Consider the following 24,719-nt stretch of genomic DNA (forward strand, 5'->3'; position numbering starts at 1 on the left):
ACAGACCCCTTCATTTCCTGAGCTGTTTCTAAAGCATGATATCCACCCATGGCTGGAATATAAAGCAACAGTAAGAACCCTAAAAGATCCTAAAAGTACCATAAATTGAAACCAATTTCAGATTTAAACAGCATTTAATTAAACATATAATGTGAAGCAGGAATTCTTATGCTGCCTATGTCATGACAAGGTAATTTCAGAGTTGGTCTTGGCTGTAATTGAAGTTTTGGGATTCTCTCTAGAAACATTTAGTGTATCAATAATGAAAGTGGATTTACACACTAAACCATCTGGCTAATCCTGCAGATGGCAAAGGAATTGCTTTCTGATAGAAAACAGTCATAAATTTGATTAGGAAAAAGAGCTGAAACAACCTGCAGCTTTTAAATTCAGCAACCTGGCTCAGCTGGAGTGAAAGGGTCAAGCTTCCTCACTGAGTGGGTTCCTCCAGGCTCATGGGCTGGCACAGCTCTCAGCTGTGTCACCATCACCACTCAGGGGTGATGTCTGTTGGTAACAATTTTCTTTTGAAATAATACTAATTTTTTTCTGGACATGATCTAAAGTAATGTTCTGCTACCAGAGATCCTGGTCCTGACACAAGGGAATGTTTTTCACTTCTACTCCAAGTTAATCTTTCCATGTTACTTTCCTCTCTGGCAGTGTATTCAGGTATTTTATGCAGATCTTCCTATATCTCATACATTAGAACTGGCCTGAAGGATAGTTCTGGAGACAGGGGAATATTGTACACAGAAATTTATAAATAGGCAAAACCTTAAGCAAATAAACTAATGAACTATAAAGACATGAAAGAGCTTCCAGAGAAGTGATAAATACTGAAATGTTGGCTGGCCATGGTAAACCAGGAATATCCTTAATGCCAGAAAACAGCTTAAGATGGAGCTGTCTGGCAGAAGTAACAGGGAGAACACTTTGACATGCACTGCTAGAGCACTGGAAAATTTACTGCCTCAAGGGCAAGAATGAGCACTGGTAGAACATGATATTTCCAGTAAAATATTCCCATTAACTTTGGTTTACTCCAAAAGAGGACGTGGCCTGTCCAACACAGGTCATCCAATGCCAAATTACTTTTCTAATCTACCTTTCCATTGACTGTAAACCTCCTCCTGAAAAGATGCCAGAGATCACCTGCATTCTTTAATGAAAAAGGGATTGGGATATATCTTGGTTGCTTTTTACTTTACCAGACTTAGTGACAAACATGCAAATATACAAAGGAATTTTTTTTAAAAAAAGGTCTTTATTGATTTCATGCTCAATACGTCCATTTATTTAATTCTAACAGCTGTAAATTTGACTTATGGAAAAAATATATGTCTGTGTCACAGTATTTGTAAGAAAATAAACTTAACAATTTGGTAACTTGTCTTTAATACTATAAACTTATTTTCTCAGAAGATTGCAAGGAGTATAGAGTACATTAAGTGGGAAAAGGGTGAACAACTAATTATCAGTTTAACCAAATCATTAAACTTACTTCTTTGACCTAGCTACCAACTAAAGTGAATATAAAAAGTAGAAATATAAACATCACCAACATAACTCTAAAACACAAAATTAAGACCATACAGTAACTAAGAAGGCACTTCTGATTTCTGATTCAAGTAAGCATTTCCAGTTTTGGCAAAACTCCTTGCAACTACAAGTTAAATCTAAACATACATTTGTTACTGGAACATATAATTTTACCTTTTCAACATTAAATTTTAATGCTTTATAATAAAGTCTTGTCCTTAACTTTCTGCTGGTTCCAAAGTTCTGAATCAACAAGCAGACATTTTTATTTCTGCATGCAGAAGAATTGCAATACCACTGTTCCAGGCTGTTCTCTCAGTCAACTGTCATTTGTAAGGCAAAATATCTTTACAATGGGCACTTTAATGCCTATCATCCAAGTAAAATTTGCCAATCTTTTACAAAGATTTTAATTTTGATTGTTCTATTTGTTCTATTTCTACACTGATCAGGTAAATAATCTAAAAATAGAGATTTTCTATACATTAATCTTATGCTAGAATGGTGACTAACTATAATGACTTCCAGATTGAGCACAGAGCAACCATTAGCGTTCATTAATAATGTTCATTAAAAGGAAATTAAATGTATTAGACAAGAAACACCCTTTTAAATAGCTACAAACTGGACATACCCATAATATGATCTTTGGAAATCTCCAAGGATGTTATGGTGCTACAACCTAGCAGTAAACGAGGAGTCTCAAGATTTTTTTGTTTTTATTCTTAATTTACAATCTGCTGTCTGGGAAACAAAAAAAACTTTATGGGTCAGGTAGCTGACTCATAACATCTTCAGCAGCCATAAATCACTAAGGGAAACCAAGATACAGTAATAGTTGTCAGGCTGGCCCACAGCTACTTTAAAATATTGCATACTGTCCATCCATCCGGTACCCCCAGCTCATACACATAAAAACCTAGTGTCATTACATTTCTGCCATTAAAAATGTGCTACTCCTGTTTACAACCACATCTCCACCCAAAGGCATGCCCTGACCTTTCCCCAGGGGCTGCATTAGAAGTTGTTTTTCAGAAGTACAGTTCCTTGGTGAGCATGGAGACCACGCAGGGGATTTGCTTCTTCTCGCTGAAGCGCGGATCGTCCGACTGCGACTCGAAGTTCGTGGCCACCACGTAGTTGACCCGAGTGAGGATCTGCATGATCTCAAGCTGCTTCCCATGCTCATTTAGCACAGAGCACAAAGACTGCACAAACCAGGAGCCTCTTCCAGGATTTCTCCAGGAGTAATAACCTGACAGGAAAGGCAAGGAAGAAAATACACAGAGTTATTTTTGCTATTTTGTGTGAACGATTCTGGGCAAAGATTAACAATGCACACAAAGAAACTGAACTTCTAACAGCTGTGTCACATATCCTACTTCATTAAAGTTGAGAATAATGTATATTATCTCTCCAAAGGTTTGCTGAAGTACCATTCTACATTTTGGCATTTGGGAATCTGCAAAAAGTAAAATTACACAGGTTTCCTTTCTGAGAATAAGTTTTGTACAGTACTGCCTTCATCACGCATTCAACACACCACAGGAAGGGCAGCATTCCCAGAAATCAGCTCTGTCTTTGCCATTTGTAATCTCCCTTCTCCTCTAAGCCAGTGTAGAAGGGGTGGATACACAATGTACACTGGACCTTTGTGTTTTTCCCATCAGTGTACAGTGTATCATCAATGGGGTCCATCTCCAACCCAGTCAGTATGGATGGTGAGCTCCTACCCCCACCCTGACCCTCTTTTCCTTACCTGGCACTGTGGGAATAAGCAAACAGAAAATCTGCTTCTACTGGGATTTGTATCTGGGGTTGGCATCTGTCTCCAGGCATCTGTCATTGGCAGGTCCAGAGTCAGTCTGTATACCCTCATCAAATTCAGAGCCTCTGCAGGCCTGAAAGCACAGCATATAAACAGAAACAGGGTGTTACAACAATTAGCATTCATCAGAATTTTTTAATGGATTCAGTTCTAAGCAGTACTTTGCATGTATGAAGAGCAGAGATGCAATTCTGGGGGATATCTCAGGGTTCAGTGATAAAGTTACTAGCTTACCCTTTTAAAAATATGCATCCTGTAAGCAGAGGGAGGCAAAGGTGTTGAGGCTGTGCATCTCAGTTGTTTGTCAGCAAGTGCCATGTCAGCTTTGGTTTATTCTAACCATGATTGATTTTACCAGTCTGGAGTAATTCTCAGCACTCAATTATTACATAATGCCATGATCAGTGTGACCTCTGGACAATTTCTTGACACTGGACTCCACAGGTGGAGACTCTACAGTGTGGGCAACCTGTTCTAGCGTTTGACCACCCATTACAGATATATTGTGGCTTTAATACCTTTTCTTTTATCTCTTTGATTCTTAATTTTCTCTTAATTGTGGGTTTAGCTAAAGGGCACGCTGGGACAATGCTCCAGGTGGGTAATTTTCAGCTCTGATCAGTAGCTTTGACTGACAGCTCTTGCAAAAGAACAAGTCTAACTGGCTTATATAAGAGGGCTGGTTGCCTTTATTAAGACAATTTAAAAGTCTATAAAGTAACAATTTCAAAAGTGTAATTAGAAAAAATATCAATTTAGTAGTATGAAGAGTCTAAAACAGTTTTTACTTTGGGGATGAAGATTAATTGATGGAATAGCTTAGGGAAAACCACATCTTCTGCAACTCTTATATGTAAGTAATACTATGTATTATGTAAAAAAGAGAATTCAGGCATAATTCAGAATTCATTCATATGCTGTTTGAAACAGCTGTCTTTAAAAGTTTAACTAATACACAATTAATTAAATGCTAATTTTAAAATGCAATATAAATAATTAGGCTACTGAGGAAAAGAAAAATGTTTCTCTTAGCAATAATTTGTAGAGGCAGCCTTAATTCAAGAGACCTGGACAGTATTATTCCTATTGAAAATATGTACTGCACAGAAGTGAGTTTATCTTTCTGCTTTGAAGTTCATATATTACCAAGTGAAACCATGTAGAAAATTACAATAATATTCTATACACCTGTGAAATCTTGTACAAAAATTATCTTTTAAAAACAAACAATAATTTTACCCACAGACAACCACTCTCAACAAATTTTTCATACAACCTCCATCAACATTCAGCAAGTCAAGTCAAGGGTTTTTCTAGGGCAGACAACCAACAGAGCATGTTTTCCCTGCTGCAGCAGCAGGATGCTGTATTTACCTCAGGGCTATTACCTGAATGAAAAACAGTTTGGGTTTGCCTATGAGGCTTTTACACTTGTCTCCTCTGAACAGTGCAGTCAGACTCTTGATAGCCATGGGTCCATCTGTGCCATAGATGAGCCCTTCTTCCCCATGGCTCAGGAGGATACAGGCAAAGCAGGCAGCATCACTGTGGTTCTCCTCAGCAGCTACAAGGAAAACACTTCTGAGTCAAAAGGAAGCTATGTTTTAAATGGAAATGATACTTAGCAAATACATTTTTCTGAGGCGAAATATACACTGGGCTACTACTGTCAGGAATGAGAAGGAGTGGATCATCTTTTACCATGTGGTGAGTAGCCTGAGTACATGGATGCATCCTTCACCTGACTCTGAGTTCAGCCCACTGGAATCAACAGGCTGAACTCCTTATCTAATATGACAAGGCTCTTCACCTAATACACAGGACAAGTGCTTCACAAGAACATTGTGCATTTCTGAATTGAGGTTGGGGGATGAGGTGGGGAATTAAGCCCAGTCCATTAAGAAAACAAATCCTTCCATACAGAAAATTGTATGTGAGGGGCCTATGGAATCTGCCCTGTGAGCAGGGAGTAGATTCAGTGACTTTCAAATGTCTGTTCCCCTCTGATTTATTCTATGATTCTGAATTTTTACCTTGCTTCAGTAATTTTTCCATATCATCACGGCTTCGGTCATTGTATATAATGACCTCAAACCCCAAGTTTTTAAAACTCTTGGCAAGATCTCCAGCATCTTTGTCAGTGCCATTGCGGGTGCCCATTCCTGCTGGAAAACAAAGAACATGGTTGACTGCACGTTACACAACTCAAAATGATTCACGTGTTCAAAGGCAAATGTTTAAGTTTATAATTGATAAACTTCAGCAATATGTCCGTGACATGTTTTTAAAACAATCCTCTAGCAGCACTGAGAACAAATTGTGAGATTTTAAAAATAATTCAATGTTCAGTGTTAGGACATTTCTTATCCTGAAAAATGCTGGTGTGCCCTCAGCACCTTGCAACACAGGACCTCTAAGGATGATCCTTCTTCTTTTGGCTATGCAGTGCAACACAGGCACAAAGCACCCCATGGAAAACTTGTTGAAAAGTGTCCCTATTATACCCAGCACAAGGAACTGATACAGAATCTTTGGGGAAAACAACTTACAAGTGTACAGGAAAAATCCTACAAGCCTTATTATAACATGAGTATTTGTCTACCTTGAAACCACATGTGGTCTGGAAAGTTAAATGCAGGAGTGTGAACAGAGCACACCTACAGCTATCAGCTTTTGTAGCTCACAGCTGTAGCTCAGGAACAGAGAATTTATAACATGGGTTGCAGATGCCAAAGTTCAAATTTTAACAACATAGTTTTAAACTCTAGAACAAAGGTTTAGTTTGAAGCTGGTACAGCAAGGAGACATGGTCTTTGAGACATACACTGAAAAGATGTTGAAAAGAGCCACTCTAACATAAGTGTTAGAGAATAGGAAAAGTTTTAGGAACAACTATTTATCAAAAAAGATAAAAACATTCATTAAAATTCCATGCCATAAAAATAGAATCCTTATTGGTTAAAGAAACTATAAAAATTCTATGGTCTGTAATGAGTATCCTCAACGAAAGAGCATTACCTGTTTTGTCTTCAAAATTTTTGTTGTTTATAATAATGCATTTGCCAACCTTCTTATAATCCATATTATACTGGAATGTGGGTGTAACAATTCTGTATTGATTACTGAGAGAGGGCTTTGGCTGCTCTTCTTCTCCATTCTTCTTTTTTCTAGGTGAACCAAATGAAATTATTGTTAGTGACCAGTCACATGCATGGCCTGTTTACCGTAATTCAAACCATTCCTGCAGCCCTGCCCAACGTTTCTCCTTCTCTAATATTTGTTTTCCTTCATTTACATTTTGGATGGAGGCATAGAGATCTTGTGATTTCCATGAAGGGATTATTGTGTGTGGATGGATGTGACGAGGTGAAATAACTCTGGAGTGAACTGCAGCCAACAGCAGCACACACAGATCCTGACCAGAGATAAAACAAACAGCTTACGTGAAGTCAGGCTGGCAGGAACCTTTTGCAAACTGGTTCTGGACATATTTTACTTTTACTATAAGTAATTGAGGTAAGAACAGACAGATTTCCCTTAACAGCTACTCCAGGAACACGAAGACATGCAGTTTACCCAACTGTGTGATGAGATTTGTTTACTGAACCACCATCATCCCTAAATTCTGTGCAGATTAGACTAAGCAGGAGGCAGTTTCTACTGATAAGGTTACAGAGTGTGAACAAGTCATGTGTTAATTTGGTCTGCCAAACTGCAGTCTGAACCTATGTAAAAAACCCAAGCACATTTCAATATAATCATTGATACCTGAACTTCATGTCAAATAAAACCTAAGAAAAACCAAATCAAACTATTCTAATAATTATGCTAATGGGTTATATTAATAAATCTTCTCCAGTTATATGACTGTGTACTGATCTTTTTGCTACATACAGGGGTCTTAGATTGGATTAGAAAGAGAAGCCCAGGCATAGCACAGACATTACTCACAGATTTAATCTAAATAAAGTATTAATACCAAATCAATTACAGCCAGCATGCACACCTGATGTACAAGCACCAGGAACTCAGTACTTGTTTTTAGAGGTGGACTTTTTGGTCCCAGCAGGTTGGCTTCAGGTGTGGTTAAGATTTCCTCTAGCAGAACTGAAGTCAGTCAGAGCCTATAAGGAGTCTTATTCAACCTCAGAATTACAAGCAAGCTTTGGAGCCAGTCAACTTAAAAACAATGTTCAGGAAAGGGCAGAAGAAGTTATTGGTCCCTCTCTTATTTCTTCCAGCATCCAGCTTCCAACAGTATTTATTACTGATGTCTGAGAGGAAAACATAAACTAAACTACGTTCACAGCACAAAGAACTGTGTAATACAGTTGGTTATAACAAAATTAGACTTTTTCCTATAATCACAATTAATTTAAGTACTTTTACTAGCCTCATTCTCACATCTTCCTAAAGAATTATTAATTTATCTACTTCAATAGTAACCTGTAGACATGAGATTGCTATGAACTGATTCAATGTTGTTTAGGTAATCTATTTTCTTACCTTCCTGATTTAACAATGGTTGTCTTTTAGCTTCAAGTGTCCCCTTTTTTATTACTAAAGGACAAGACTAATTGGAATCTATAATAAACCTTCTTTAAATGATTCATCATGTATAAATGCTACTGCAATTCAATTTCAAAACAGCTTCTTCTTATCTTTGAGTGCTGTCACGCTCTTTTATAAAGGGCCAAATTAAATAGCTGCACCTGGCAGGCTTTCATTACTCTTTCTGCATGTGACCATCTTAATATCATGCTCTCTTTTAGACTTCCCTTAGAGAGTAAAAAACAAGACATTGAACCGTATCTACTTGAGGATTATGTCTGGAAATACAAGGGGGTTTTTTTCTGACAAATTTCAGGTATGGATGTTCTCCTTGCATATGCTTCTTGAAGGCCCTGGAAGCAATAATTAAATATGCTTTGCCTCAAGGAAAAGTCTTAACCAATTCTTAACTAATTCTTTTCAAGAATTAGAGCTGTATGATGCTGATATTACATTTGACTTTCAAAGAGATCTTGGATTCTTATTTTAACCTAAAATTCCCCCTGATCCTCCATCACCAAACAGTTCTTTGTCAAAGAGAGAAAAAGAAATTTCAGAACAACAGATAACTCAGGTCCATGAAGAGGAATTTCCTCAGCCCATGGGTTCCAGATTCAACAGATTTATCTGGCTTCAGTGATCTGCTGAAAAAGTTCAAACAACAGTGCCTGTTACAGACAATGGAATATTTTCAAGGGGATTGTGCACACATTCCTGTTTACATCCAACCCACAAACAACTGTCAACATGCAGGGATGGACCCATTTGAGCAGTATCACATTTGCACTGTCTGAACTTCTAAAGTGCTGGAAGTGACCTAAGTCTAGCCCAGAAATCGAGCAGCCACGTTATCCCAAAAAACCTCACTGAAAATAGCAGCAAGGGTTAAGTGGCACAGCAATGCAGCCACGCAACTTCTCTGAAACCACTTCACTCCCAAGTTCAATAGTTTGCACTCATTCATGCAGAAATACTCGTGAGTTTAAGGGATGTAATTCCTGCTGCTGGAATTCTCAAAAGCAGCCAGCAGCTCTGTGCCAGTCAAAAGCCCCAGACAAGCCCTGGCAGCACATTTCCCCATTCCTTTACAGAGGACTGTGGTTTTATTCTAATGACTCCTCGGAGCTGAGCAGGTTAATGAGATACTAAAAAACCACAGCACGGCTACACCTATTACTCCTTTACTGGCAGACAATAAAAAGTTCCGGAAATCTTTTGGCATCAGTGCAAACTGAATTCATAAGGAGGCAAAGGCCATGGATTATACTTAGGCTGGACCTGCAGCCCAGACAGAAATCTTCTTTGATGATTCTGGTTCCTGTGCCAAAGCAGCACAATATGGGAACTGCCTGACTGCACTACACTGACAGTATAACGTCCAACTTTTCAAATTCGACAAGCTAAATCAGACCTTGTAATGATAACTAATAAAGTTGTAAGTAAGTAACAATCAGGCCTTAAAGGAGAACTCCTATCAATGACAGGCTGGCTTATAACTGAAAGCCAAAATATTTTTTTTCTGAACTTTGAACTGAACACCTACTAATATAAATGTTTACTGGTGTTCTTACTAAGCGTTTTAATTACTGCATTTTCCACAGATTAGTTTTTTATACTCCACAGATTAGTTATAGTATGCTGTTATAAAACGTTTTAAACTGTGTGCCCTCTGCTTGATTTCTTTCTGCTTCTCTGATGTGTAGTGTCTTTAATTTACCTCTTCTAGGATTCAAACTTACCTGGACTAAACAGAAAATTGATTTTCATGACTGTTTATTCATTCTTCATGTCTTAATTACAGCTGTGCCATTATTCCTCACTCCAGTAGTGGTCACTGATCCTTCCCTTACAGAGAAATATTCTCCCCATTATTGCTGTCACGTATTTCATGTTGTCTCCCTTTGGTCAAAAGTTCAGCAAAACTGAAACTCCACTCTGGCACTCTCATACAGCCTGCATGTTTTCAGTCTCACTGTGGCTCTAAATCCAGGCCTTAGGCTTTCCAACAGCATATGTGGGAATATGATTTCATCAAGTCTAGACTCAGTATCAACCCTGCAAAAATCATTATTAACGCCTCACTTTTCAAATATGAAGCTAAAGTTTTCTATTCTATTTATCATTTTGTTATTGAACTTTTAAATAGTAGTAGTCAAGTGTTTTACCAGCATGAGTGGCTAAATTCTGTCAAAGCCAATGGAGCAAAACCACACAAGTAGTGGACTTGATCATCTAAAGGACTGCTACTTACCACAACAAACCTTCTTTTCTTTTATACTTGGAAAAAATATTGTTTCAATATGGTTCAAGATTTAAGGGTAAAAATATCACTGACAACATTTAACTACGCCTTTAGATTATTTAGAAAAAAATACAGCAGTCTCTCTTAGCAGCTGTGATTTTCTCTCCTTTGATTTCCCTTCTACTGGCACCTTCCTCAATTCCTGCTGCTGCCATAAATTAGTGTGACATACCAACATATTAAGATTCTATATGCAGGACAAAGGCTTCCTTGAGCATTGTCTTCGTTCATCTAATATTCATCTACTCCTCTGCCTGGCTATTTAAGTGACTGTTCTTTCCCAGGGAGAGTTGTTCAAAATAAACTCAAAAAATGATATTATAGAGAGATAGGTTGTTTTTATAAAAAGCTATAATCCCCTTCTCTCCCAGGAAAATTAGGGCCTTTTGTTGCTGCACTGAAAAATGTAAGCAGATAAAAAAAAAGAAATTCTACAATTCTATACTATTTAATTTAAGGGAGCTGATATACAGAGTTGGGTGGAAAAGGCCACACTGATTCCATTAATTTCTATTTGAAGTAAACCCACAAAGGAGAGAACTCTCTTACTGTGCTCTGTGCAGTTCAGTAAACTTCACCTTTCCTTGACAAGGAATGTCTCAAAACATCAAGACAGTTTTACTCTGACTTCCTTCTTTTATAAATGTGCAAAATAATTTTTGAATAACTGATAACATGTTTCTGTTAAAAAGAAAATTTGTCCTTAAAAACATGGTGTCTTTGCAAAACACATCACTTCAGGATTCCTTCTGGAGTTCACATGCTTTTTGGCATTGGTGGACAGTTTTATTCTAGTTTCTGTCACATTCTCAGCCTTTCTCTAGAGTCTAAGTAAGATTACAGCAGTGGACAGTACAAATATTTTTAGGTAATCCATCAACACCAACCAGAACTTTCATACACTTGAGTGTTGTGGGATGCAAGGTGTCTTAACTGCAATGCTCTTTAATCTATTAGAAACAACTGAGATGTTTCCCTTAGGACTTTTGACATTTGGGAAACTCTTTAGAGGCTTCATTTGAATAAGTTTCCCATTAAGTTACTGTATTGTGGAGTGCATGGGACAAAGCATTATTTCTAAGGCCCCTAAAGAAACTTCCACAGCCTATATTGCTGATTTATATTTATGCAGTTTTTGGGCTCTGTGTAGCTGTTTCTGTCCAAACTCCCACTCCTTCCATTGTTGCATGCACAGTACAAATTATGTTTGTGACTACTGCTCATCATAAATGTTGTTGCTCTCCTGAAAAAATTCTGGTCTGTACTTATTTATTAAAAAAGATAGCAAAAGAATAGACAGAAAACAAGGAAAATGCAAATAAGATTGTGGTTTGAATTCCCAAGGCATCCCTAAGCTATATGTAGTAAAACTGAGTGTTCTGGAGATCAATTCAGAGTTATTCATTGAAAAAATAACTGAGCAGGAAACAGAATTTATAAATTAGCCAAAACAAGGTTCAACATTTTGTTCTGTGTTTCTACCTTAGCCTCAATAATTAGAGGTCTGATGTGGGCTCCATAATTGCTAAGTCTCATGCTTTCAAATGATCATGCATTAAGATCTCTTACTGCTACATAATCTTCTCTTCAAACTACCAGCCTTAATACTTTTATTCAGCTTTAATAGCTTTATCCAGCTTTAATACCTTTAACCAGTCTAATTTCACTGTATTTAATACACCTCTCATTTCTGTACACTCTCCCCACTTTGAATTTTTTTTTTAATCTTGAACTCTGTCAGCAATATCAAGCAAAAGACACTTGTTAAACCTGACTGGAGCTTTTTAGATCTTAAGTGCTCTAAGCCAGACTCTTTGTTCTTTGTCAGATCTGTTTTGGTAGTGTCACACAGATTTAGGACTGCATGCAAATAAAGATTATCCTGTTGCCTTTTCCATTAATATTTCATCAGTTTGGCAGAACAGCAACATTTCTGGACAAGAAGAATGTGTCACTACTTGAATTGTCTTCTATAAAAATGAATATTCCTTTACTATTAAAAATCAGAAAGCATAAATTATATGGGATAAAGACTAAACCACAAAGTCTAGACCAAATACTAAAACTGTATTAGAGTGCACTCAAAAGTGCATACTCAGGCTTGCAAATTACATGCCACTGGAGAAACTGAAACAAAAAGCTTAACAGTTGAAACACAAGTCTCCTGAGGAAAAAAGGGACAATACTAATAGCATAGAAGGAAGTTCAAGTAAGCATTGCACATTTTCAATTTCCCTTTAGCAAACATTAGCAAAGAACTGCTGACTTTGATAGAAGAGCACCAACAAAACCACCAGTCCTTAGAAGGCTATTTTAAAATATAGCCCCAGATAGATGTCAAAAGAAAACTAAAAAAAAATTCTAATATTAAAGTCAGGATATTTTTTCCACACAACAGAAAGTCCTCATTTAGCAGGCCCTACAAAACTGCACACAGGAGTTCCCCAGAAAGCATTCAAACATTATTTCACCTACATTGCTTACCATGGCACGCAGATGTCTTACACAAAAGGCATGAAAACTGACAGCTGCAATTTAGAATAGCAAACATAAACAACACACCACCACACACACAGAGAAAACTGTTCCTAGATTTCTGTTCTCTGTCAGGACTTTGTTTTATCTTCTATAAAAATACAAAATAATACTGGAGTCTGAAGTTCATATTGATGATATATTCATATATAGATATATATTAATATTGATGATCTATAAAGTCTGTGCTGCCCTTGCCTATTTATATATTGCTCTGCTGAATTGTCTAAACTTTGAAAGTAATTTTTGGGAATGCGTGGAAGAAAGGGAAATGGCCAGTGTGCTTCCTGGAACACCAGAGCCCCCAATGAACACACTCCACTTTCCTCCTGGGAGCAACAGGACTGCTCAGGCAATAAAATAATTATCAAGAACAGGGCTGTAGGAATTAATGAGCCTTCAGTTTCTTTCTGAAATTAGTTCATGACTTCTTAAGGGAATCTTTTTTTGTCAGCTGACTAAACAAAGCCAGTTTGAAAGTCAACAGAGGCAAAGCCATTTCCTTGAATGAAGCTGAAATTAGGAACCTACTAGGAAAGCACCTCTTGTTCATTTAGAAAATCATGTCACAGGCCCTTCAAATAATTGTAAACACAGTAATTTTGAACAGAAAATATTGCTGAAGCAGTATCAAAAGAAAGGAGTTAGGTAAACAATGAAATTATTTCCTTGAACTTATCAAGATAATACTAGGGCTGGGAAGGACCCAAGCTATCATTAAAAAATTCTTTCCAAGACTGACTGAGTTCATTTAGCCAAAGAACCAATATCATACTACAAACACACTTTTGTTCTTGATATGACGTATGTAGCAGTACTGTAACAGATTTCACAGAAAATTTGCAAAATAAACCACTCCAATTTATTTAAAGAAATCTTGGCATTTCCCCTAAATTCCTAATATCACATCCAAGAGAAACAACACAGAATAAGATGCATTTATTAAAACCATATGCTAGCTATTCTTTGCCCAATTAACTTGCTGAAAAGTATTAAACAAACCAAATGGGTTGCACTTCTGCTGTTGAATAACTTTGGGAAAGTAACTCCATATCCCTTGGTCTTAGTTGTCCATTACAAAATGAAGTCTAAACAAACTTATTCCACAGAGCAACTGCAGATCCTGTGGCTTCTCTCCAGGGGGAGGGCAGTGCAAAAACTGATGCCCCATGTTCTAACCCTGAGCCAGCCTCAGTGGCAATCCTGTGCCTGTGCTCTGGGATCACCATTGTGGTCCCTCCCAACCTGACCCACTCTGGGATTCTGTCCACTCAAGTAGAGAACAATTTTAAAATTCTTATTTTCAAAGCCATTCTTACTGTAAAGTTATTATTTACATTCTTATTGTAAACCTCCACTATGGAGGTTTACAGTGGCTCTCAGTCCAGAAGCAAATTCCTAACTTTGAGCACTGCACATTAGCTTCCTGAAGAGAGAAAACTGCCAGTGCCTGTGTATGAGTATTTAACATCAACACCTCATTATAAGACATTTTCAGACCCTAAGTTGCTGTTGTAGCTTTTCTGTACCATTTTAGTTTTAGATCCATCTCCAATTAGGAGAAAGAATCTTCTCTAAAAACCTGGAAAGTGAGAAACTCAGTCCAAGACAATTCACAGTACAATGAAAGAGTTGAGCTGTTGGAAAGAACAAACCCCAGACTACATACTTCTGGCATACTTTGTAAATGTCTTTTGAAGTTCTGATTGTTAATCTAAATATGCTTTCCTGCCTTTTAAAGTATGTATCAGTGATGGCCTTAACTAATTCACATCAAAACCACAACTGCAATTTAATTTATTACATATAAATGAAGCAGACCAAGTGCATTGGGACTAAGCCAGCTGCATTTGGACAATAAGTTTCAATATTGTCCACATTTTCACAACAGTTAAAAGACAAAAGTAAAAAGAAAATAAACAGGTAGCAGCACCCTAGTTTTGTGCACTTAATATTTTAGGGATCACTTACAACCCACACGATAATTGTGTGGTGTGATGTCTGCAAAACAGAGTTCTAAACTCTCAATCATCACTTTGTAATTGAGATTCAGCTTCCCAATTAGCTGCATCATATCTGCCATGCAGCCTCACAACATTGTATGCAATATAATAGCCAAAAAACATTCAAAAGGTAAATTTTTACAAATAAAGAATTTTGCTTGCTGAAAGGCTTTCTGCTCATTTCTAGAAAACCTGCACATCCATACCTTCCATGGGTGTTCTGGAAATGGAAATCTCCAGGATCATACTCCAGGCAGTAAAATGTACATAGACAACTGACAATTATATATATTAAAAAAAAGATGAAGCTTCTTTTACCTTTCATAGCTACTAAGAGAAATTAACGGGTACATATGGATTGCTTGGAAAATGACTCAAAATAAAGCAAACCCTCCAAACACTAATGCTCAGAGAACACTCTGGAGAGGATTAGCAGCTGCAAAATGCCAGTGGAGCCAGGATTAGCTGAACTAAACTGTTTTAGGGTATAAACTCATGACTTTTCCAAACAGGTGGCAGAGAAGGAAGGAGGTGAATAACGTTCTTACAGTACCTTGGCTCATCATCAAATGGTACTCCACACTGCATCTGCAAACAGCTTCAGCCTGTCCTCAGGAGAAGTCTGATGTTCCCTGCTGGTGCTAGGAGCCCACCATGCTCGGGGTCACATTGCAGAGAGAAGCAGGATGCTCTGTGTGCCCAGGCAGCACTGCCTGTGTCAGCAGTGGGTCACGCTGGACTGTTCTGTGGGGCCATTCAGAGCCATCCCCCTGCCAGCTGAGGTTCACGCAGGCCTCAGCTTACCTTTGCTGACAAGAGGAAAACACGCTGCCATCACTCATTCTGTCTCTGCTCCCACGTAAGAGCACAGGAAAAACAGATTTTGAGATGGAGGTGGGACAGCAGACTTCACTTTGTGATGCATCCCTCTTCCTTCTGTCAAAACCTGATCCACCATCACTACAGTAGTTACACAATGAATGTTTCTAGCAAAATAATGCAAATCAACATGTACAGTTTACAAAGCCTTTCTGTACCCTCAAACAGTTTTGGTTTATTACAGATTTGGCTTAAATTTGTTTGGATTGCTCTGAAAGCTTAAACATCACACAACAAAATAACTGTCCTCCAAATTCTGTATGACATAGCCCAGAGTCTGTTGTAATGAAGGAAATAAATTACTACACTAAAAAGTGATTAGGATTCTTGACTGTGATTACCTCAGATGCAGTTCCCTGGATAACCCAGTGTTTGCTGTACTTCACATTAAAAAGTCTCTAAGGAGACTGGAAACAATATTGACTGTGAATCAATGAGTTCTTGAATCCTATTTCAGGATACTCGGGGCTTTTCCTATGAGGTATGTCCAGTAAGCATCCAAGGGAAAGTACAAGCACTGACCACACTTTCCACTCATTGTTAAACATTCCTGCAGTGTTCTCCAGAAGCTGAGTTCCAGAGCTAACAAAAATTGCTTTAACAAAACAACAACAAACAACATCAAAACCCCAAAACACACACACATACAAAACCCCCACCAACCCCCCCAAACAAACAAACAAAAAAGCCAAAACAAACCAAAACCACCTCTGACTTAAAAAAGAGTAATAAAAATGAAATATCCCTGTTGTTCCTTGTTACAATCTCTTAATTGTCTTTGTAGGAACTTGACCAGACTGTAGGTTACTTCTGAAATTTTATGTTTGCTGCTTTCAGGTGAACGTAAACAAGTGACATTTACCTTGTGCTAAGCACTCCAAACAAAATCAAAATTATATTGTGACAGATTTTGGAGCTGTGACAGTAAAAGGAAAGATCATCACCCATTTACAGTACAAACTAAGGCACACAGTGACTTCCTTAGAGACATTAAGGAAACATGAGGCTGAAACAGGAGGTCAGCTCAGACATCTGAGTTACAGCCCAGAACATAACTTCAGATACTGATTCATCAGCTGTTATTTGCTTTAAAGTAGCTTACTATTTTTAGTCTATCTAAGGATAAAAGAGATCCTTTTTTTAGCAATATTTACTTTGAAAGGTCCATAATTTTCTGACACTGAAAGATGTGTAAGAGAATGGAAACTCTGGAAAATATATGAAAACATGTGTCTGCATCACTGTGAAGCTGTTCTTCATCAAAGTTCTACCTGAAAAGCTTCTCTTACAAATCAGTATAAAAATAAGCTGTTGGTAATCCCCACAGGCACTTAGGAGCTGGACTCAATGATCCTTGTGGGTCCCTTCCGATTCAGAATAAATAATGGAAAACCACTGTGAAAAGTGGAAGGAAAATAGATCCTCAAAAGACAGAGGAACAACAGAAAAACTTAGCTGAAACACAGACAACTTTCTACACCTGTTACAATTCCAGACCTGAGGTTCAGCTGAGGATGAACCTCAAAAACTAATATTTATTCTTTGAAGGACAAGGTTATTTGAGGCAAGGCTCATGAAGTTAAAATGGACAGCCTTTGGTGACATCTTTGCTTCCCCACTTTGATGTCCTGCAATCCAAATAAACACTGTACACATGAAAAGGTATATATCCATGAAACTTTTTCATCTACATACTTATTTACAAACCTAGTAGATATCTTAACAATATAACTATCACAACCATTGAACTACAGAAGGAGAGATGCACACTGGCATTTCCAGGAAACCTTCAAATTACTCAAAAGTCTCAAAGTTTCAAGTGGTGTGACTTGATAGAAATAAATATCTTACAGATATTTTGGATTTGCAGTGTTAAACAGCTAAAATATTCTTGGTGACTATATGCACCACAAAACCTCTCAAATTCCTCAGTAGATTTTCTTACAATCCATTTCATGTCTCTGCATTGAGGGCACTATAGAATCACACCCTTTCATTTGTAACTAAGTATTTGTAAAGATTTTAAAATATATATTCAAATTGTGCTTTCTGTTTCCAGATGAGAAGGGGAATATTGACTGTAAAACAAGACAGTAGGGCTGGAGCAGATAAAAGTAACCAGAAGACAAATGGTTCCATGCAATTAAATTAGGATAAAACTGGTACCTGGATACTACTAATAACAAAACACTTCTGCATTGTTTCTTCACTGAAGCCCACAAACAGTCAGGAGTTTTGATAGTGCAAATGCAAGTCTACTAAGCCTTGAGAATATCTGGATACAGCTTTTTTAGAAAAAAACACCCAACTTTAATTAGGATTAAGAGAAATCTTAGCTCTACTTAACACAGTGCAACTGCAATTTTATTCCATTTCACGTTACATTAACTTTCCTGGATAATCAAAAGCATTTGCTGCTATCAATCTCCTAATGGAGGTCCCCAGTAAAACACAAAATATACCAAATGAGGATATTAAATCATCCTGTGGAGAAGCAAGACTATATTTAAAGCCCTGAAAGTACAAAAGGAGCACACATAACATAGTAAAAAACCTCAAACTCATAGGGGAAAAATTCTATTAGTTAGTTTAAACATTTGAAATCCTTAGTTGAATCTTTCTTTAAACGTTTTAAACTTTTTTTGGTGCGCATCCTTGCCAGAATGTGTCCTGATATTTTTGCCTTCTGAAACTCAACAAAGCCCAATATTTTTTCTTTTTGCAGTGCACAAAATTAATACCCTCCTGCCATCTAGTGGCTAAAAAAATTCCCGGAGCCAAACACGGCTGGTAGATTTAACCCAAAATTTCTTCCAACTCTTTTCCGCACTGGACAGTTTTCCTCACCAACATTAGCAAAGTATCAGCACTTTTCCAAAGAGAAGGAAATATGTAGAAGATAATTCCCCTGAAATCTTGAGATGTCAGAAGAATCTGCCCAGCCTGGCTTGTTCTGACCCTCCTTGGCCAAAGTAGCCTCACAGACTTCCAGAGGGAAATATGTTTGCAGTGAGTAAGATTTTAATTTACTTCTAGTTACTGCTCTGACAAGGTAGATCTCCAGTCACAGCCAGAGAGTGGCAAATTGAAGCTGTGAAGCTACTGGAAAACAGCTGGTCTTTCTGCCACAGCTTTGAATTTGGTTTCTCATTTCTCTGTTCTCTCAAATTAAAATTAATGTGCTTATTTAACATCACAAGTTACTTGTTTTCCTATTGAACTTACATATGTTAAGCAATAGTACATGAAATGCAGTGAAGAATTTAATTGAGAGTATTGCACAGCTGGTGAAGACTGGGTTGATAAAAAAACAAAAAAAAAAAGGGACAATAAAATCATCATCACTCTAAAACTTATTTAAGATGTATTGCTTCATACTGACAATCAAGGCAGAGAGCCACACTGGTTCAAGTAAAAGTACAATCTAGCCTGGTATCTGGTACTGACTAGAAATGAGCCTGGAAGAAAGCAAAGAAAAGAAACTGGATACAGAATATATTCTCACAGAGATGTGCCTTAGGAAGATCTTCACCAAAGATACTAGCATCTGGAATTTTCTTCCCACATACACATCTAATCTCTCCTGAATTTACCTAAAATCTTGACATCTGATATCCCCTGGCTTTAAGTTCTACAGTGACATTCTGCTCCATGTTAAAATTAGACCTTAACACTTGTTTTAAACCAACTGCATGAACTTTTCGTTGGAAGCCCCCTAGATTCCCTGTGAGGCACAAAGAATGATCATTCTCTCTTCCTTCTCTTTTATTACAATCATAGTTTTAGATCATATCCCATCTTCCTTTATCCTCTCACATTCCTCTCCTATCTTTCTTCAGACCAAAGACTTTTAGTTTCTGTAGGACAAAGACAAATACCTTAATTGTCAAACACCTTATTCCTCTTCAAGCAACCACTGCTTTCTTCAAGAAACTGTTAGATTTCTCAAAAGTATTTTTTCCTACAAAATCTAAATTGAATTCTCTCAATTACTTAATAATAATGAGCAATTTTTTTACTTCTGAAGAAAAATGTTGCAAATTGCATCTTCAAGGAGTTCCTAAAAGATGAATGCCTCAAACTGATGAAAAGCCAAATTATTTGAAAAATTTCATATAGAAAAGTCATAGAAATGCTGATTATTTCATTTTCTTTGGAAATTAACTTTGAGTTGCATAATTTAATCATAGTATTAGCATATCACCTCTTATAAAGAAGACCAAATCAATTAAGAAACCTTTGAAAAATATTTGACAAGATTTAGAAACAAATGTTACATTTGTCTATTTGTTAAAATTAGTAATACACATACACATCTTGAAACATATTTGAGGAATGATAAAATAGACGAAGTACAGCGATTTGCTTAACAGCACATCAAAAGTCTTCTAAAACTACAGCATCTTCACTTCTCTCACAGATTTGTTACCCCATTAAACACATAGAATAAACAACAAAAATAAAATTACAGTAATTTCACGATTATAAGCCGCACCTGATTATAAGCAGCACTTCCAGGTGTAGGCGACTTTTCGTTCTTTGTCCACATAAAAGCCGCATCTGGTTATAAGCCTCAAGTCCGCGTGTCAGCAACTGTCTTGGGCTACAATACAGAGTGTGATAAAAGGTATCTGTTCTGTCACCATCTGTTGAGGGTGGGGGCAGTGATCCTTATCTCCAAGGGAGATATTCTGCTAATGGGCCATCCATTGAAACCAGGCAGGGCATTGTTCTTTATCTTTTCACAACCCATCCTTCCTCCAGCCAGTCATTTTCTGCTCATGGCCATTGAGTCCCACTGTGGGACTGATAAAATTACTGCATCCCATTGGGAGTTGCTCCAGCCAGGGGGAAGAGCCCAACATTTCTTACCAAGATAAAAACAGAGGTTTTGGGACACCAAGGGAGCCCCTTTCTCCACTGGACTCCAGAGGAAAACCGGATTTCTCCACATCACCACTGGAGCTCCGGAGGGAAACTGCACCTTGTACAGGAGCACTGCTCCAACTAAGCCACATCTGTCACTGCAGGAGGATGCAGCCACCATGGAATGGGACTGCTGCCAACACCCTGCCTGACGGGTGTCAGGTTGTACTCTGACTTTGTCAGGGTTTGGGTTTGTTTCTTTGTAGTACTGTATTTCTATTTTAATTTCTCTAGTAAAGAACTGTTATTCCTAATTCCCATATCTTTGCCTGAGAGTCCCCTTGATTTCAAAATTATAATAATTTGGAGGGAAGGGGTTTACATTCTCCATTTAAAAGAGAAGCTCCTGCCTTTCTCAGCAGACACTTGTCCTCCAAACTAAAACAGCAACTTTTCATACTTTGTCCATATATAAGCTGCACCTGATTATAAGCCACACTTCCAGTTCAGATGAAAATTTTAGTCAAAATGGTGCGGCTTATAATTGTGAAATTTACTGTATATTAGCCATGTACTCTCTGAATTATACTGCTCACTTTAATGTAAATTTTCAATTGTAAAAAAAAATCAAAACTTCTCTGTAAATGCATTAGACTTTGCATTATATATCTCTTGTAAAATTTTACTAAATCCAGTGTGTCAGCCATTTGCTGACATTCAACAGTATTTATAAACTTTGCATGTTCATTCTTCATCTTTTTGCATTTCCAATCACATTATCCCATGTTTTCAGGAGTGCAGACAAGCAGTAAATAATTCTTGCCTCTCACTGATTTAAAGAAAGTAAGCTTATGCTTCAGTGAGACTACTATGCTTTAAAACAAAAAGGCTTTTAATGTGTTCTGCAAGGGGTTACATCTCTAGACTTGGTGAGGCTTCTTTGTGCTACAACCTAGATGGCACATCCAGGCTTTAAAGTAACTTAGACAGTCAGCAGGGGATTCCAGTGATGCTAGAGATTAGCTGAGCTGAGTGCAGTAAAATAGATAATTAATGGTATATTCAATTCCCAGCTCCAGCAAAGGTCAGTGTTTGAGATGTGGGACTATAATTGATGCTAAATGAACTTGGTGGTCTCTTAGCTGCCAAATAAAACTTACAGGAGATATTATAGATTTCTCTATAGGGAGATACTATAAAGAAATGCTTTAAGGTACAGACCAGATACATCAAATTCATACAACATAAACCACCTTTCTATCCAGACCATCAATAACATTGTGGACATGGTAAACTGAACATCAAATCAAGCCTTTTTATGTTTCTTGACTAAAAAAGTATCACAGCAGCTGACACAATGACAAGAACAGGAGTACAAGTAGGAACTTACGTTCTAAAAAGTGAGAACCTGCTGCTTCTGTCTGGCCTTGCATCAACTACATCACAGACATCTCCATCCCCTCCCTCTCCAGCAGGGAGATCACCATGCTGATCCTCCGACATCTACAAATAAAAGTACAGGAATGTAAGTGTCCCTCAGCAAGCAGAGACATTTTACAAATATTTCCATGAACTAGATTGTTTATGGTTTGGTTTATAGAAGACACATCCGAGGGTTTTAGGCAGTTTCATTGTATAATACTTCATCAAGAAAGAGTGGCTACAGATTTCTGGTCCTGAGTTGCTGTGGCATTGCACATGTTCAGCCATCTCTATTATCTTGTGGTAGTTACCTAAAGGAACTCGTCTAATACCACCCTCAAAAACGTGGATTACAGCAAAATTAAAAATAATTTTATGGTGAAAGATCACAGAATTATAGAATACAACCATAAAATAGAAACATAATATTCTGAGTTGTAAGGGATCCCCTGGGATCATCGAAGTCCAACACCTGACCTACACAGGGCAGTCCTAAGAATCCTGCCACATCCACATGTGCACTGTCCACATCACAGAAGCAATTCCCAGGAAGTTTTCCATGGTCTGGAAAGAAGTGTGTTGGGATGAAGGCAAGGGTCCTGTGTTTCCATTTGCATATACACAGTCAAATGTGTGTAAGGGAAGGAGTCCTGTGTATTCTCTATGGGTGGTTTTCATCCAACCTGGATCAGTAAGCAGTTGGGAAGCTCCAAGAAGGAAGGACAGCACACGATCAGCGCCAGCTCAGCAGAGAAGCGCTGGGCAGAGGCAGGGTGGGAGGCACTAAAACATCTCGTCTCTGCTTCCAGACTTTATCGGGAAATAGCAGTGATTCCTGCCCCTTCCCCACGGTTAGGCAGATTGAATTTGCTTTTACCATCCATTTACACGAAGAAGAGCCGGGGTTTACACGGAAAACCATCCCGCACACCTGGCAGCAGCAGCAGCAGCTCACAGAGCACCAGCGGCTCCAGCCGGGCAGGCAGAGCTTTGGGAGCTCCCCGAGAGGAAGGGCAGCTCGCAAAGCGGGGTCTAGGCTCGGCTTTGAGCAGCACAGACAGACACACAGACACACAGACACACAGACACACGCACACACACACACACACACACAGGAGGAAGTGGAGCAGGCCGCGGGCAGTGCGGGCAGAGCGGCGCTGCCCGGGGAGCGGGGACCGAGCGGGACCGAGCACCGGGGGGAGAGCGGGGCAGGGCCGGGGGAACCAGGGGAACCAGGGGAACCAGGGGAACCGGGGGAGCCAGGGGGAAGGGGAAGGGCTGGGCAGGGCCCGGGGCTTGCCTTGTGCTGGGTCCGGCCGGCAGCGAAAGTGAAACTTAAAGTGAAACTTAACAACGGGGCGGTGCCGGGGCGGGGCGGGCTCCCTGGCGTGTCCCTGTACCCATCCCCATCCCTGTCCCAATCCCTGACCCATCCCTGTCCCCATCCCCATCCCTATCTCCATCTCTGTCCCCATCCCTGTCCCCATCCCCATCCCTGATCCCATCCCCATCCCTGACCCCATCCCTGTCCCTGTCCCCATCCCTGACCCATCCCTGACCCCGTCCCCATTCCTTACCCCATCCCCATCCCCATCCCCGTCCCCATCCCTGTCCCCATCCCTGACTCCATCCCTGACCCCATCCCTGTCACCTGTACCCATCCCTGACCCCACTCCCATTCCTGACCCTTGTCCCTGTCCCCATCCCCATCCCTGTCCCCATCCCTGCCCCATCCCTGTCCCCATCCCTGTCTCCATCCCTGTCCCCATCCCCATCCCTGTCCCCATCCCTGTCCCCGTCCATCTCCCCAGCAGAAGGTCTCAGCCACAGCCCCAGGCCCTCCTCGCTCCCCAGGTAATGCCGGCCACATCACAGCGACACCGAAATTGCCACCTTTTAATAGCTGTGCTCTGGCACACCCCCGCCAAAGAAGAGCTGAAAGTTTCATGGTGACACGAGGTTGTCTAGATCTAAGGAAATTTTCCCCTTATATAAACTTCAGTGGCATTTCCTTATCCTCCCAATTATTCTGCGTGTTGCATCTCTGCTAATTACGATATCCCACTGAGCAGCCGTAGCATCAGGCCCAGCAGTCCAGTGCAGGGACTGAAGATTGGCACAGTCTTGCTAATTACTCCTGGATGTGGGCTCCAATCCTGCAAAATCATACACCTACCCAGCGGTGCGTGGTGTTTAACATTCACTACCTGAAGAGATTTACATCAAAGAGACATTTTTCAGTGTAACTGCCTCCTAATTGGCACAAAACACAGGCTTGGTAACAAACAGGCTTTTGCTTCCCCACAGGTCAGTGCCTCGATGTGATGGAGGAGCTCTTGCCGTGTGTCTGCACGCTGCTGCTGGGACTGCTCCCTGCTTCCTGGGATTATGCCTGTGGCTCCTGGTTGGATGCGAAGCCAAAGTTTTCTCCTGAAAATCAAACCAACAGGATCCCGTGGTTCCTCTCATGCCATCTGTTAGCTGCTTCTTTTCAAGAGGACAGCATCACTTCCAAATCCATAATGGATCACCATGGACAGCAGAGACACTGGAAATGGAGAGGAGAGGAGAGGAGAGGAGAGGAGAGGAGAGGAGAGGAGAGGAGAGGAGAGGAGAGGAGAGGAGAGGAGAGGAGAGGAGAGGAGAGGAGAGGAGAGGAGAGGAGAGGAGAGGAGAGGAGAGGAGAGGAGAGGAGAGGAGAGGAGAGGAGAGGAGAGGAGAGGAGAGGAGAGGAGAGGAGAGGAGAGGAGAGGAGAGGAGGAGGACTCTAATCACCAGCAGTGACTGGCAG

At 39.3% G+C, this 24,719-nt stretch overlaps 1 protein-coding gene across 1 annotated transcript; it reads right to left on the reverse strand.

Annotated features, from left to right (window-relative positions):
- Positions 1–1,286: 1,286 nt before the first annotated feature.
- CASP7 (caspase 7) lies at positions 1,287–23,262 on the reverse strand. The gene is given in 9 exon segments (XM_033066217.1): positions 1,287–2,797; positions 3,302–3,311; positions 3,313–3,347; positions 3,350–3,443; positions 4,759–4,934; positions 5,404–5,532; positions 6,389–6,537; positions 21,897–22,009; positions 23,229–23,262. Coding segments are annotated over 8 exon segments (930 nt in total). The 5' UTR covers positions 23,229–23,262; the 3' UTR covers positions 1,287–2,573.
- Positions 23,263–24,719: the final 1,457 nt, after the last annotated feature.

Source organism: Catharus ustulatus, chromosome 8 (assembly GCF_009819885.2).
Source record: "Catharus ustulatus isolate bCatUst1 chromosome 8, bCatUst1.pri.v2, whole genome shotgun sequence".
Lineage (NCBI taxonomy): Eukaryota > Metazoa > Chordata > Aves > Passeriformes > Turdidae > Catharus > Catharus ustulatus.